The sequence below is a fragment of the Centroberyx affinis genome, unplaced genomic scaffold (assembly GCF_046629955.1).
Source record: "Centroberyx affinis isolate AG114_WGS23_722 - 3 ecotype Tasmania unplaced genomic scaffold, CSIRO-AGI_Caff_v1 ptg000046l_1, whole genome shotgun sequence".
NCBI lineage: Eukaryota > Metazoa > Chordata > Actinopteri > Beryciformes > Berycidae > Centroberyx > Centroberyx affinis.
Window position 1 is genome coordinate 856,968 of NW_027278759.1, and position 16,059 is coordinate 873,026.

General features: G+C 40.9%; 2 protein-coding genes across 2 annotated transcripts in view; one reads left to right on the forward strand and one right to left on the reverse strand.

Annotated features, from left to right (window-relative positions):
* Positions 1–11,044, reverse strand: part of LOC139642576 (A-kinase anchor protein 9-like) — a 71,738-nt gene extending 60,694 nt beyond the window's left edge. Inside the window, exons 1-2 of the mRNA XM_071517475.1 lie at positions 10,945–11,044; positions 9,831–9,895 (exon numbers count right to left, since the gene is read on the reverse strand). Coding sequence (XP_071373576.1) covers positions 9,831–9,895; positions 10,945–11,044 — 165 coding nt within the window. The remainder of the gene's footprint in view (positions 1–9,830; positions 9,896–10,944) is intronic.
* Positions 11,045–13,573: 2,529 nt separating this feature from the next.
* On the forward strand, positions 13,574–15,752 carry LOC139643210 (transcription termination factor 1, mitochondrial-like). Its single transcript, XM_071518398.1, has 2 exons — positions 13,574–13,667; positions 14,178–15,752. The coding sequence occupies exon 2, from the start codon at positions 14,217–14,219 to the stop codon at positions 15,375–15,377; it is 1,161 nt and encodes a 386-aa protein (XP_071374499.1). The 5' UTR covers positions 13,574–13,667; positions 14,178–14,216; the 3' UTR covers positions 15,378–15,752.
* The last annotated feature ends 307 nt before the right edge of the window (positions 15,753–16,059 follow it).

The window sequence follows — 16,059 nt, forward strand, 5'->3', positions numbered from 1 at the left end:
TGGGACACAGTTTTACTTTTGAAGTGAAGTCACTCAGCTACCATACTACTCTAATTTCGACTACCCGCTTGTTACCACTCACTCTCCCTTACTCACTCGCTCTCACTCTTCCTCTCTCTCACGCACACAAACAGATCAATTGTGTGCTTCACACAGAAACAGCAGGAGTGTTTTACATTTAATTGTCACCAGGGAAATGATGACACTAATTAGACAGCCTGGACAGCAATACCGCTGGTATTCATTATGTATGAGCAACCGGTGACAGCAAGCAGATAGCAGAGTCAACTGAGCAGGGTAGACAGCATGGGCTACAGGTGTCACACCACAGGTGTTGCATGGATTGCCGTAGATAGTCCGTCACCAAGGAAACCACGCTAATGCCTGCTTACCTGTCTGGAAGGTGCCCATCTACCCCATGACACAACTCTGAGACTTGAATTCACATTAACTAACACGTCTGGCATAGACGTTAGTCAAAAGTAGTGGCAAATAATTCTTAGCTTTTGTTTTGTACTTTTTGGAATGCCAGATATTTGGGTTTGCAATTCACAAACAATTCAGACAGCATCAGGTGAATTGTCTATTACAGTAAAGTAGATTAAACTGACTTTCAAATACTTTCCTGTGATTGACTAAGCTTTGTAGCATTCACTGTATTCTCCTATGTGGCAAACTCCACTCTTGTAGCACCTATGTCAGCAAAAAAGCAAATACTATTTGACCCAGATTTGGTTTGGTGTCACTGCAAGGTCACTGCAAGGTCAGAGGCCTAAACAGAGCTGAGAGTGGGTAAAGTGGCCAAGTCCCCCGCCTCTGCAACAACACATAACCCTGCTGCCAGAGGACTAAATGCTCAAAGGACCTTTTTTTCTGTCTTTACACCCCCACACATGCCCTATGCCTGGTGTGGGTATTTATATCTATATCCCATCTTTATCTTAAGGATTACTCTATCCATCAAGTATCAGAACACATAAAAAGGAGATATGAATCCCAGTCTCAAAACATGCACAAGGGGGTTGGCAAGATGGAGAATCTGGTGGCTACAGTGACAGAAAGGCTCTGCAAACCCGATAACAAGGCTATCCTTTAACTGTGATTCAACTACAAAACACACAAAATTGGTGGTTTAATATATATGCACTGTACACACAAATAACATTAACTGAGTTTTGGAGATGGGAATTCTGGGGAAGCCTGGGCTTTCGGTGAACTGTGTATCGTAACAGGCTGTCCTCTTTGGCTGGGGAGAGCAGTGCATTGGCAGAGCATATGGGAACTGGGGACTGTGTACATGCATCACCATCTGGGAGAATGGAGACTACGTAGGTGTATCACCATCTGCTGTCTAAAAAAACATTTACACAGGCACATTTTTACACAGGCTTGTTTTATCTGTGTCTAATAATAAGTGACTAATAACAACAACAAATATAAACCATATACTGATTATATTTAAGCAGCTGGCCCCGGTAGATTATCAGCCACCCAAGTAAAGTTGTTTTATTTTACTTATTCTATTTATTTTACAAGTTAGAATTCAAATCTAACGTGTCTGACAGAGGTGGGTCAGAACCGGTCAGAACAGACAATTTTTCTATCGTAAGGATGATTTGACTTGCATTTTTTCATATAATTGTTTATATATGCCAAATGGTTTTCAGACGGGCTGCAACTAACAATTACTTTCATTAACCATTCATTTTTTCGATTAATCGATTAATCATGTAGTCTATAACCAGAGTTACCAGAGCTCACAGTGAAAGTGCCCAAAGACTCTTCAAATTGCTTATTTAGTCTGAGCGGCAAAAAACCCCAATGTATTCATTGTATAATGATATGAAAGGGAGAAAAGCAGCAAATCTGTAACCAGCAAATGTTTGGTATTGTTACTTGATAAATGACTTAAGTGATTAATCGATTATCAAAATTATAATTAATTTTCTGTTGATCAACTAATCGATTGATCGACTAACTGTTTCAGCACAATTTTCAGCAGAATAAGCTTCAATCTTCTCTCACATCTTGATGTTTTGGCTTATACTATAGGTAATCTCTGCAAATTATCATCGCAAAATGTCAAAATGCAAAAAGCCCTGGAAGAGCAAACTGGCCCATTCTGGTTCAACACCAGTAATGCTTTAGCATTTAAAAAGGCATCCGACTGTTTCAACCACCCGCGAGGATAACACCGCCAGACCGAACAGAACTACAATAACGGCCCTTTTAAGCCACAGGAGGTGTGACAAAAAAATCCCAGGGAACAAACAACTGTTTTCATCGCCAATATGGTTGCTAACATGCTAAGGACATGCTAACAATTAGAATTGTGGAAGCAGTTTGGAGAACTGATGGCGTACATAGAGCCGGAGTGTACGGTCCCTTTTCCTTTCATGGTCTTAAAGGCTGCGTTACAGTTTTCTTTTACAGTTATACAATTTTCTGAAGTTGTTCTAGCATTCTAGAGTGAAATGAACAATGAATAGCCTACCTCTACCTGCTTCACCATCATATCCACATTAGCCTACTACTGCTTGTTTCTCAAAATTTTCTTGTGTAAATATCTCCTGAAAGCACCCATAGTCGTCAATTATCAATATCGAGGTATTGGGTCAAAAATATTGTGATATTGATGTTGCCAATATCACCCAGCCCTAATTAATAGCGCTTTATCCCAAGCTTAATGTAGAGTCTATGTTACAAAAATGTGTCATTACATAAGTGGGAACTGAGAAATGAGGAGCGCTGTACTACAAACCTGTTTGATGCCCGAGACACACTGCTGAACATTTAGCAGAGGTGCTGAGAACAGCAGCGGAGGCCTGGAGGAGAAGGTCATAGCGATGCCCGCAACATTGTTCTGGCCAACACCCAGCTACCTGAGGGACTCAAGCTCAGGCTTCGTACAAACACTGCAGTTGGCAATCAACGATAGCCGACAACCCTGACAGCAAAGCAAGAGCAACGGAAACTACCTCTCTCTCTGCCCTGCCAGGTTCAATACCACCACAACAGGTGAAAAGTTTGAGAGACGACCAGAGCAGAGGCAGGTTATCACAGCCATGATGAGTGTTCACTGATGATGTATCCGAGAGCCGAAGTCTCTTTAAACTGCTACAACTGTATTGTGTGTTGAGGCGGGAGTCTCTGTCTCAATGGTTTACCCTGTGACAACAACATTTCTTAAGGAGGTACCTATCGCCAATGGAGGGCAGGTCAGACAGGATAATGGGATTCAAACGCACTGTGTCCATTTCACTGAGGCAGCGCATGGCCCCTGAAAACACAGACACAGCAGAGAGGGTGCCTGTCATCACCTCCTACCTGGACCCAACCATGACCACCTCTGATTCACTTCTGAAGAGGTTTGTGTTTTCTTTGTGCGAACAATATATTAGTCCTAAAAACCCTAACAATGTGTCTATTGAATTTATGAAACCTAAAAGCCTCGTAATGGTAAATGAGATAGGTTACAGAAGGCTACAATGTAGCTTAATACGTAGGCTAATAAATCACCCTCATTTCTTTCTCAAATAACATTGTTACTTATCACATCCCTACTTGCCTTTGCCTTATTAACAGGTGCAAGACGCAGTCAAAGTATCCTACACATGCAGCATTAGGGGTGAACGATTTTGAAAAAATATCTAATTGCGATTATTTTGACTGATATTGCAATTGCGATATGATTTGCGATATTAGAGGGAATGATCATTTTTACATCATTATTCTCATTTTCATTGAAAAACGTATTAAAATGATCATGGTGTGATTTTTGCGGGGATCTGTACCAAACAAAGATGTTTTCTTAAGTCTGTAGAATATGATGTGTAGGCCAGGACATCTCTGCAGCACGACAATATTTCATTTAAAATGGTATTTTGACACACATTTCCCCTTTAACAAATATTGCGCCTCCTGCGATTTGAAAATTGCAGTAGGCCATATTAAAATTTCCATAAAATTTTGATTAATTGTTCAGCCCTATGCAGCATCATCCTCCTCATACACTGATGATGACGAAGACTGTCACAGCCTCCCTCCCAACCCCAGAAGTGACAGTGGGCAGCGAGGCGGACTGCAGAAATGGCAGACTTCTTTGGAAAGGGCTACTACTCCAACGAACCCAGCCAAAAGACTGAGCTGGAAAGATTATGCACAATGTATCTCACCAGATCCGATCCCCTTTGAATGATGGAAGAATAAAAATAGATCAATTTTGCAGTAGGAAATTTGGTTATTAGGATGCCCACTCCTCTCCTCCCCTCACACATCAACATGCTATTATTCCTCAATAAAAGCCGCCCGGTGGGTCTTTGTTGGGACGTTCAAAACATTCTTTCTTTTGATGGCACTTAGGCACCAAGATGATTAGAGACATTTTGTTTCAATTGCATCTTTTCATACACGACATGCAAAAACATTTTGAGTTGCACAAGAAGCATGAGCTACTGTATTTTCTAAATAGTTTATTATTACCATAATTCAGTTTTATAGATAAATTATTTATTGTTCATTAAAGCTCCTTAACCAATTGCCGTTTTACACTGTCAGTCCCAATTTGACATTCATAGCTTGGCCCTGTGATGTGAGGTATTTAGGCTATAGATCTACTGTAATTTTATTATTTTTATTAGCGTTTTGTCTGTTTTTTGCATCTCAATGAAGCTTACACTTGAATAAGAATTGCATTATTATTTTGAATTATCTATTTTAGTGTTATCAAATTTAATACTTGTATAACATCTTCACTATTAAAAACACCCCATTCCAGGCCCAGTAACTTTAGCTAAGAATAACGGACTTGGGTATTCTGGTGGCTCAGCTTGCTCATGCCATTTAATTGCAACGTCCGGGGTTCAAATCTGGCCTGGGACCTTTGTCGTATGTCATCCCTGTCATGTCTCTCAGAATTTTGCTACGCTGGGTTTTTCAAGCATGAGAAACTGCTGGCTATCAGATGTCAACATCCGTCTGCGTTTACCCAAAAAAACCTTGCATTTTGGGTTTGTTTCCTGTAGTTTGTTCAGATTACGTTCTCGCCTAACAAACTGCACTGCAGTTCACTTGGAGGACAATCGAGACACACGTTTTCAAAATTTCAAGCGATGCTGGTGCTGTCATTTGGTGCACACCAGAGTTCGAATGGCACTGCCTGCCTAAACAAACCAAACTAAAGGAGCAGCCTAAACACTCCAGGGTTAAAAAAAAAAAAAACAAACGCTCCAAACATGCTTGGTGTGGATGCAGCATGAGAGTTAAATCTTAGTCTTAAACAAGCAATGTATTGGCAGTTTGTCCTATAGGCCTAATATAACCCTACATGCTAATAAAACAGTAGCACTTCTAACAGTAGCACTTCAACACATTGAAGCTGTGATGAATACTGATGTGAAATCCTGCAGTGTCATACTGACAGTGAGACCTATATGGGCTAATACCGCCTCTCGCATGGTACCTATAGAGTGATTATGTGTGTGTCACTGATTATCTCCCCCGATTACTAACGATAGAGAAGCCTCATGATGTAGGCATATTTAGGCTACTTTAATCATCTTTACACAGAGCTGTGGACTGAGAAACTGGCAGTAGGCGTATTGGTGCAGCTTCAAATTCCATCTATAGATGGTAGGTGGGAAAAAAGCAGAGATAAACTGCCTCTGCTCTGACCCACCTTTCAACTCAGCAGCCAATCCAGACCCATTAAATGTGCCTAAAGCAGAGAATAACAAAATAATGGCCACAATCTCATAAAATGAAATCACAAACAACTTAGCTGTCCATGAGAGATGTTTATTGGAACAGGTAGCCTACATTGTTTCCTGTGGGTTCGTCTCTGCATTGTAAAGATGACATGCCATGTAAAAAGGTGACAGAATCATGTCAGAGGAAAAAGATTATGTTGCAATTTATCCCTGCTCTGTAAGCCTAATGGCATTTCTATGACCCAGCTGCATGGAGAGGGCTTTAGGAAACCCACTACCTTCAACTGAAGCAAACACACACACACACACACACACACACACACACACACACACACACACACACACACACACACACACACACACACACACACACATATTATTAAAAATGGTGTCTAAAAATACCATAACCACAGCAAAGCACTGGAAGAAAACACAGATAATGTAAATCAACAGTAACACGCAGCACTGATTCAGTGGAGCAAGAAATGGAAAAGGTCTAAGAATTCCATGTTACTGATCAACACATGATATCAATCAAATTAAAGTCGATAGATCAAAAATATTGTGACAATTATAAGTAATAGCAATGTCTAGTGACCATGTCAAATGGCAAAGAAACATTATTCAAAGCTTATCAACTGACCCTAAGTCCAATGCATAGCCAGTTAGTTTCCATTTTCAACAGCATACTCTGCCAAGTCCCAATTAATGATAATGCATTGCTCGATGGAAAGCTTTTATCAGTTAGAGAGCAACTTGTTCTCTGCAGTCCGGCAGCCAGACTGTAGCCTGCATGAAGGACCGTCCCTGTACATCAACAGGCACTGAACTTATCAAAAATGTTAAAAACTAATGATACACTGCTTGAGATGTTTTATCTTGAGAGTTTTTAACAATCTGTAACAAATAGCAAGTTCAAACATGTTACTTGTTTTGGGGTAAAAGCAACATCCATATGAGGATGCAGTTATGAGGGAAATAATCGGAGACCCTGACACTTCATTACCATTTTGTTAATGAATGAACATAAAGAATCTCCAGAGGAGCATTGCCCCAAGAATCAGGTTCAGCAAGATCTCTAAGATTTCCTTTTACTGACTTTTTTTTCTTTCATGTATTCCTTTGTTTGACACAACAAAGTAGCTACCGATGGTCTCTGTTGAAAGACTTGTGTTTTGTGTCTTGTGTCTTGCTTTTTGCAGTTTAGCGATGGTGCGGACTGTGATTATCACTTTCTCCCACACAGCAGGGTGGATACGGTTGAGAGAATAAAACAATGCAATTTTACACAGGTGATAGAGCAGACCCATATAACACTAGGTTGTAGCCAATTAAAACTGGACAACTGTTGGCCTATCACTTGGCGATCCCTTCTCAAGCAGTATAGCACTTCATTACAGAGGGTTGACAATATTTAAGTCAAGATGATAAAGATTGTAGCCTAAAAGTAACACTATACAGTGTCCATTTAAGTCCATTAATATACTTTATAAGTACATAAGCCATAGTGGTCACTAGGCTGTCCACTATGAAGCGCTGTGCAGGTTATAACCATGATTAACACTGTCTCCTAAAGGATTAACCTTAGGCCTAAGCCAAGTAGATCAAGTTGTGCTTTTGCTGTCCTCAAAGTGTCTTCTACTGTCTATCACTGACACTGACCTTTTTGGAAAGCCTAAGAAAACCTACATACAATTCCCTGTGCCTAGACTAATAATGAGCTGCTTTTGATAGACAATATCTACACAGTTTGGCAAATCTTTCAACTTTAACTTTTTGCAAAAAATGTACTATTATAATACGACCTGTCAGGCTGTAATGTATTGCAAACAATAATAAGGCATCTTCTTATCAAGTAGGCCTACCAGAATGATTAACTGTCACGAGCACAAAGAGAAACACCCTTGAAGAGTTATGGATATTTGGAAAGAAAAAAAACAGGAACTGCTTCAGAGATTCGTAGCCATACTGCCTCACCCTGCTAAAGGAGACCGAGCTTTGCATGGGCGCACATCCACCATGTTATCATGATGGCGGAAAACTCTGTTGGCCTGGTCATATTGCTCTCATACTTTCAATAAGTGATGAGTGGACACATCAGAAGAGCAGAGGAAAAAAAGATCAGTAACTACTAGGAAAAAATATGTGAAAAATATACATTTTATGTAGACCCAAGCCTGTAGCAGAGAGTTAAAGAAGCAAAATAGCCCACAATTCAGTCATAATTGACGGCGCTCCCTCAGATAGAGCATCTATATTATTCTTCAAATGGTAAAAGGTAAAGCTTAACATGGTGCTGCTCTGCTCAGAGGATTTATTTGGTTTATTTGAGTTGAAGGAGGCCTTCTTGAAGCATCTGTAGAATCTGGGTTTGGATAGTGTGGAGGGCAGACTAGCTACAAGCATCAAAAGGGGAAGAAGAAAATACTGTTCAAGCCATAATAAGTCACCAAATCGTAGTATGAGCTTCTTCTTCCAGTGTCTTTACACCATGTTCATTAGTACAGTAGTGGGTGCTTTTCAAGGACAGCATATGAAAAGAGGATAGTCAAGGCCATATCCACCAGACAACCGGAGAATCGTCCCAAAGTCTTGCACTACCAACTTCATAATGTTGGTAATGCACACTTCACTCTAAAACAAAGTACAGACTTGTACCCTCTGTCACTGTACCTTCTTTTCTCACAGTGTACACAGAGAAAAGTGAAACCAACATTATATATGCAACTAATGGCCTGGAACGACAGATCATGTCCTGGATATTCCTGCTCAGCATTATTAATCTTCTATGCAGTGAATTGTCTTGGCGTGTCTCTCCACTGTAAGTGGGGATTGACATGGTGACATGGTACAGTGTAGATTACAGTTTTAAATTCCTCCTGCAAAGCAGAGAAGCCTTTCATTAACCCAAATGCCAAAGCCATAACCAAGGAGATGGCCATGCTCACAGTCCCTCCCGCTGTGCAAATCCAAAATCCAAAGCACCAGTTCCAGTATGAACCCATGAGTATCCACCACACACACAAAAATAAATGTATTGGAGGTTTCTCTGCACTTTGTAAAGTTTGGGGTTTTATCATCCCAATTCTGCTTAATTCAATTCCCTTTGATTCTCAATACCAACTCCTATGAAGTTTTTGTAAGAAAAAATGTTTCTAGCACAACACAGCTGGTTGTGACTTTTGTATTTAGATAAGGGCTAACAATCTACGTTTAATTCCACAACCAGTAGGTTATTGCCTACCTAAAAAGGTTTTGATACAATGCCTCCCTCCTAGTGTATATGCTTGTGGCAAAGATTCAATGCAAGTCTGTGACAGTGACAGCCCTTAAGAACAATGATCTTACAAGGTCCCTTAAAAGACCAACCCTACGAAACAACTGTGTCTACAAGGCTTGGATAGACCACTCTACACATGTACATGAACACATGAAACAATGCTAACTTCCATGACAAAATTATTACATTCTATGGACATCCATCTAGGTGCACCGGTGGAGAATACCAGCATACTTCAGTCCAGCATGTCTATGCATTTGTCTTGATGGCCTGCAGCAACGTGACATCCGTTGTTTTACATCAGTTGGGTGTGGGGGGTCGTCATGACCTAATTGTTGAGGCTGGTTGATAAAGCCAGTGTAGCAGTAGTTTGCCTGAAAAAAGGCCAGCCAGTCAGTGGCATGTGGGACAGTCAGTGTTTGCTCTAGCTAGTGGGGACATGTCTTGAAAATCCTGTCACACAAGATTGTCAGCCTGACTTCAGGTGGCGTTCATAAGCCTTTGATAACGATGCGAGGGCATAACTAACTGGATAAGCTCGCTTGCGTGCACTCTAAGTTCAGAAAAAACAACACTGGAGTAAGGTTAGGCACACTGCATGACAAAGGAGTCTGTTGCTAGCAGTAGCTGTTAGCTAACCCCGGCAACCCAGCCCCGGCTATCAGAGCAGGCGCATGTTTTCAGGACTGACAGCTGAGTGGGGATATGGGAGGGGTGTCTGAAACAGCTGACAAACCCAACCATCAGACAGCAAGTTGTCGACAACATGAAGTTAGTTTCTACACCCAGGATATTAACGTTAGCTATATGTGTTTTGCTAAGACAGAAACTGACAACCTTACCTTTGCTTTGCCGGCCTCGAGCTTCTTTTGCCTCTCCTCGTCTTCCATCACCGTTGTCCCTGTGGCTAAAACAAGAGGGAAATTGCTTCATGCGAAATATCAAGGAAAAATCCTAAAAAGCTAACGGTGAAATATCTCTCGTCCGGCTCTTTGCGAAAGACTTCCATTTGCATTACTAGGAGCTGTCTCCTTGCTGGAACAGTGTCAACTCCGCCGCCATGTTTTCCACGTAAACATGAGACCGAGTGTGATGACGTCGCATAGGTGTCTTTCCAGCCACGCCCCCTTCGACTCGTGCTGCCTTCAAGCGCTGTCAGAAATATCGAAATTACGAGAGCAGCACAGATGAACGACCCAATACTGTATAATTACGGCTGGGAAAGACGGATATTTATAGGGAAAACTCATACTACGTCCCTAAAACGACACAACTCGGCAACTAGACTATCGCAGAAATTAAAATAAATTCATCTGTATTAAGAATAATATATGGCTAATAATATTCAGGTGCAGCCTGATTTCTGCTTACACTGCTCAAAACTTCTGCTCAGTTGCTATGGTAATGGGAGGAGAGGTTGCCAGGGCTGTCCCAGTTGATAGATCTATGTTGTTGTTTTTTATCAATACATATTTTAATTAGTTGTGCTTTCTCCTAATGAATGCTTCGGTTATCTCACATTTAAGAGCATGGCAATTGATTGGGCTATTCTGAACACATGTCAAACAATCATGGAATTTACTTCCTGGAGAGGAAACAAGTGAGTTTCCTTGGCTGAAGGAGACTGAACTAATGGGACAGCAGGCAAGATGGAGGGACAAGCATCAGTTTCCAGGACATGAAGAGGAGGAGGTGATGGAGGAGAGGATGGTTGACAGATATTTAGCTTACGTAGAGAAGAGGCTACATACAGTGTATAACTGATCTTAGTCTACCAATATTTTATACATAATTAGGACATAACATGAAGACAATTCATTGTCACTTTCATAGGCTACAATCCAATTACCTTGTGGTTTATTATGGTTCATTATAAAATAGCAAAGATAGCCTGCTGGACAAGGTACCAAAATATGAATGTTTCTAAAGAGCTCAGACGGTTAATTTCAAACATACCAGCGGCAGCAGGAGACGGGGGTCTGTGTCTTCGGCTGACAGGGGCTGTACAGCTTATGGTCTGGCAGATCTTGAATTCCACCCATCTTCTTTTGGACATCCTTACCAATTTGATCCCACCTGTGAACACTTGCTGTTTGTGCAGCAGTGTCAGCAGGAACTACTGACTCTCTGAAAGTTTCGGCATCTAAATTATTGATGCACCACAGGAGTATACTGTGTCAGAACTGCAGGTACCCAAGCAACTCTACCACTAGTCTAGACCACAACAAATGGTTCAGGACGTAATTCCACATATCTAAACACGACAGCTGTCATATTCATGCAGGGACAAGAACACATAAATTATCAATTTGGCAAGTTTTTGGAGGAATCTAGAAACACTGAAATGAAAATGGAATCAGACAAGCAAAAAGAAACAGCTGACAGCAAGAGAAATGGTGGATTAGCTATGACTATAGAGTAAAAAGGGATAGAATTAGTGGAAAAAGAAAGAAGGCAGTTTCAGAACCAAATGTCCTGCTGCCAGCAACAGTTTGAATGACTACTGCCGGAGGAGAGGCAGCTCAGAAATCAGCAGAGGAAATCTTCAGAAAGTGAGAAAGAAGACAAGCACTATGAGTAGGCTAACCTTGAAGAATCATTTGACAACACGAGGGGGGAAAAAGGAAAAAATGAGCAAGGATGCCTTACAGGGTTAACTTCAAATCACTGCCAGTCTGAAAACTTCAAAGCAGGAGCAAGAAAGTCACCTCAGAAGTGCACACATGGATAGGGAAAAAACAGAAATAATATATCCACCAGATATCCTACAAAACACCAAATGATTTTAGTCCACTAAACATAGAAAGAGGTGCAAATTGCAGTAAGGCATGCAAGAGCATTGTCAGGCCTAATGGAGTCTCCCACCACACAGATAAAGGGACCTACAGTACTACTCACCTAAAGGCACACAGCATTAACTCAGTGTCGTCTTCTAGTATTAGCCGAAGAAAATTACTGACAAATGACATTTGGTTGGCCAGCCTGAAACATTTAAAATACTGCAATGAATCAAGAAAATATTATGGAAAGGGAACGTAACTTCATTGCTCTTTGCACAGGTGTTAATTATGCCAGAATGCTCTGCTTTCTGAACAGTGAGGGAAGCTGCAATAAGGTGATGTAAAGTGGTAAGAATGAAGGTGATGTAACACTTATGCCCTTGTCTGTATATCCACAGGCAGGAACGCTGTCTCCTTAGCATAGGATCAAATCCAATCAAAGCCTTCTTTGCTGTGTCTTCCCCTTTGCGCCTCTCATCATTATTACTCTCTGAGCACAGAGGACAGTGTTAATCTCCTGCTGAAAATGACTGAAAGCGGCAGCACAGGCCATAAGAGTTGCTCACCAGCACATCATTATGCAAATGCAGGCAGGAGTGCTTTGGGTATATCTGAGAACAAAATGGAATTGGGAATGTTAATAAAAAATAAAGCATGTCCTGTTGATGACCGGGACAAAAAGCAATATTGAGATTCTGTTTAGCCCAGACGTTGGAGGAAGCTGTTTTGACTAAGCAGCACGCTCACTTCAATCTTAGAGATTGCGGAGTGAAAATCCATTTGAATAATGAAGATATCACTGTGCTGTATTGAAATATTCATGAGTGGTGGGGATCATTAGCAAAGAGAATAGGTCAGTAGATTTTTGGTGCCAAGCTTTCGAGCCACTCCACATGTTAAAGTGGACTGCTGAATGAGATACAAGAGTCAGCTGGTAAAGGAGTTACTTAGAGGTCTGGCATGAATAAACTATGAATGCATTTCACAGCTCACAGTCCAAAACTAGACAATATTTGTGTGTCTGATATTGTATGATTTGATGTGGCCAGGTACAATAGATTTATGTATGGATTGAAAATTCCATTGTATTCTGAGGGATTATGCGAGTTATTGTTTGTTGTTGTATATGTTTTTTTTTACATGTATACATTGTATACAACAGGAATAGCAATCATTCTACATGTTATACTCGACTCCTCACAGTGATTGCTGGCTTTTACAGAGACAATGAGATTATAGTGAGCAGGAAAGTTAATGGATTCATGTTGCACCTTTTTTTTATTTATTGAAGAACTTGTAGATATAATTAAAAAGGCAATCATGTACCATATAATCAGTTAAACATCAATTATGCCTGCTGAGCACCAAAATCAGTCAATTGTGTAATAATAAAAAAATAACATGCACAAATACATACAAAATACAAAACAAAAGGCTACAGAAAAAGGGAAAATCAGATGTGAGTCATGTGTACATTATCCAAAGTTACAATCTTCAAGGATGGATGTTGCATCTTATTTTTAACTGTTTATCATGATAGCCATCTATGCATGCTGCAGTCTCAATGCCTGTAGCTGCATTATGATCTCATGACGGTACCCTGTGACCTCTCGTTTGTGAGACTCGCGTATCCCCTAAATATCAGCCCTGTAGTGCCATCTAGTGGTTAAAGGTGAATTGAGGATTTCTTTTCTTTTTTTTTTTAACTCCACAACAATAGATGGCGCTAAATAAAAAAATATTCGCCGTGTCAGTCTTCTCAGAGGACGTCCTCCTTTTATCTCGCGAGAGTTTGCCCGTGTCCCGTTTCGGTTTCCACTGAAGTCTGCAAGGGAGATATGTGGATCTCTTTGGGCAATAGTCTTTAAATCTCCTCAGCTGAGAGACCAAACTTATGTGGTAAGTGCTTTGGTTTTGTTTAATTGCTAGAATTACTAATAACTACTATATTAAGGCTTCAAACGTTGATAATATACATAGTAAAAGGAGCTATAACGTTATATGTTAAATTTCTAGCTATCAGTTAAGGTTAACTTAGAGCGCTAACGGTAACGTACACCTAACTTTACATTAACGTTAACTTAAATTGTAGGTGGTTCTGTGACTCTATGGCACAAGCTAAACAGAAAGAGATATTTTATGAGTTGTCACGTCAACTAAGGGTCATAAATGAAGTGAAAGACAGATTTTGATTATATCCTCGCGTTGGACCGGACAGCAGCTTAACATTAGTCTTGCTCTATTGGTATCACAGACATTTAGCCCACTGTGCTGTGTAGCTAACATGCTATTAACATAATTATAGCCAAGTGTGATGTCATCCTCATTATCATGATTTCCCAGTTCTGCTTCTTTGACTAGACTTCTCTGTTTTTATTCAACTGCTCAGTGTTTATTTTCTCACTTTAGGTCCACTGACATGTTACAGTAAAGGCCTCCTCATTGAAAATGGCAGCAGCACCTGGAGTCCGGGCTCTCCTGAACCTCCATAGATCAGTGGCATTGCAGTGCAGGTTTGCCCTCCTTCCTGTACAGCTAACACCCACCTGCCTTCCCAGGAGGCTTTGCACCATCACTCCAAAAAGCAATGAGCCAAAGCTGGTGGAGCGCCTAGAGAATGAATCTCTGCTGGAGAACCTCAATCTCATGGGGGTGGATGTGAAGAAGGCACGGCAGCGCCAGCCTGGGGTCTTTCGTAAGGTCATCACGAATGAGCATGGCCTCGCTCAGTTCCTGCAGAGCAAAGGTGCCAGCCACAAAGCGATCGCCAGCATCATATCTCGCTTTCCCCGTGCCATCACCCGCACCGCCGACCACCTGGAGCAGCGCTGGCAGCTGTGGAGAAGCATCTTCGAGACTGATGCAGAAATCGTGAGCATCCTGGATCGCTCGCCTGAGTCTTTCTTCCGCTCCAGCGACAACGAGAACCTGGAAAAGAACATCGTGTTTCTGGCCTCGCTGGGGCTCAACGCCAAAGACCTCCACCGGCTGCTGACCACAGCGCCGCGCACCTTCTCCAACAGCTTGGAGCTCAACAGGCAGATGGTGGAGTTGCTGGAAGACATCTGCGCGGAGCTTGGCGGAAAGGATCCGGAGAAGTTTGCCAAAGCCATCATATCCAGAAACCTCTACATCCTCATCCGGAGCACTAAGAGAGTCAAGAAAAACATTGACGACCTGAAAACCTCTCTGAAGCTGAGCGATTGTGAACTGCTAGCTCTTCTGCAAGGCGCCGGGGCAGAAATCCTGGACTTGTCCAATGAGTATCTGAAAAAGAATTTCAAAAGCCTCCAGCAGAAGATGGCTTCGCTTGGTTGTCAGAGATCTGATGTCAAAAAACTGGTACTCTCCTATCCAATGGTGCTGTACATTGGGACGGAGAGGCTGAGCACCAAACTGGATTGTCTCCTAAAGGGGGGAATAACAATTAAGCAGATACTGGAGAAGCCCAAAGTGCTGGATTACAGCACACAGAATATCACAGGGCGACTGGAAAAGCTGCAGAGTGTTGGATACGACTTTCAAGAGAGTGGCATCAACATCCTGGACACCAGTCGAAAGCGGTTTGATGCAAAGATGGAAAAACTTGCTGTCTCATCAGATGAGTGAATGTATCATGTTGGACTGTGTAGGATGTTACTTCGCTTTTAACTCAATTTCAGAATAATTGAGTTGTTAAACAGAGATTTTATAATGTAGCTAAATATAAATAAAAAATATGATTTCTTAAATCTGTTCTATAAGATTTCAATGTAATTTTTGATTTAATAATGGAAATGTTTCTTTTTTTTCTAATAAGATTTACAGTTGCTTAAAAAAGTAGCTTACCCTCAATATACACATTCATTGCACTGAGAAATTATTTCAAAATGCATGGCTTGGGGTTTCTCTTTTCTGGTCAAAGATCTAGGCCTATACAAAATACCCCACATACTGGAAAGGAAGGTCTTGACATCCATATTGATGTAATGTAATCAATAAAAAATGGTCACACTTTGCATGATCTCCAGTATTTAATAAATTCATAACACCCAAACAAAAGCATAACATTTACATGGTACATTCATAAACAGAGATAATGTCATTAAGTCAGCTGTCATTAGGTTTTCATGCAATATGAGATTTCTGATATGGCAGTGCGATGGTGTCATTTTATTTTTTTTAGCAAAAACTCAATCAGAAATTGAGTCAATATAAGCAGGTTTGGGAGTTTATTATAATAATATTAGATACAGGGACTTTGCCATACCGTACAATATTGTATAGGGAATTCTACTATATTGGATAAATT

Bases quoted from the DNA above. Each gene is read 5' to 3' on its own strand.
- LOC139643210 (XM_071518398.1), top strand. From the start codon at position 14,217: ATGGCAGCAGCACCTGGAGTCCGGGCTCTCCTGAACCTCCATAGATCA.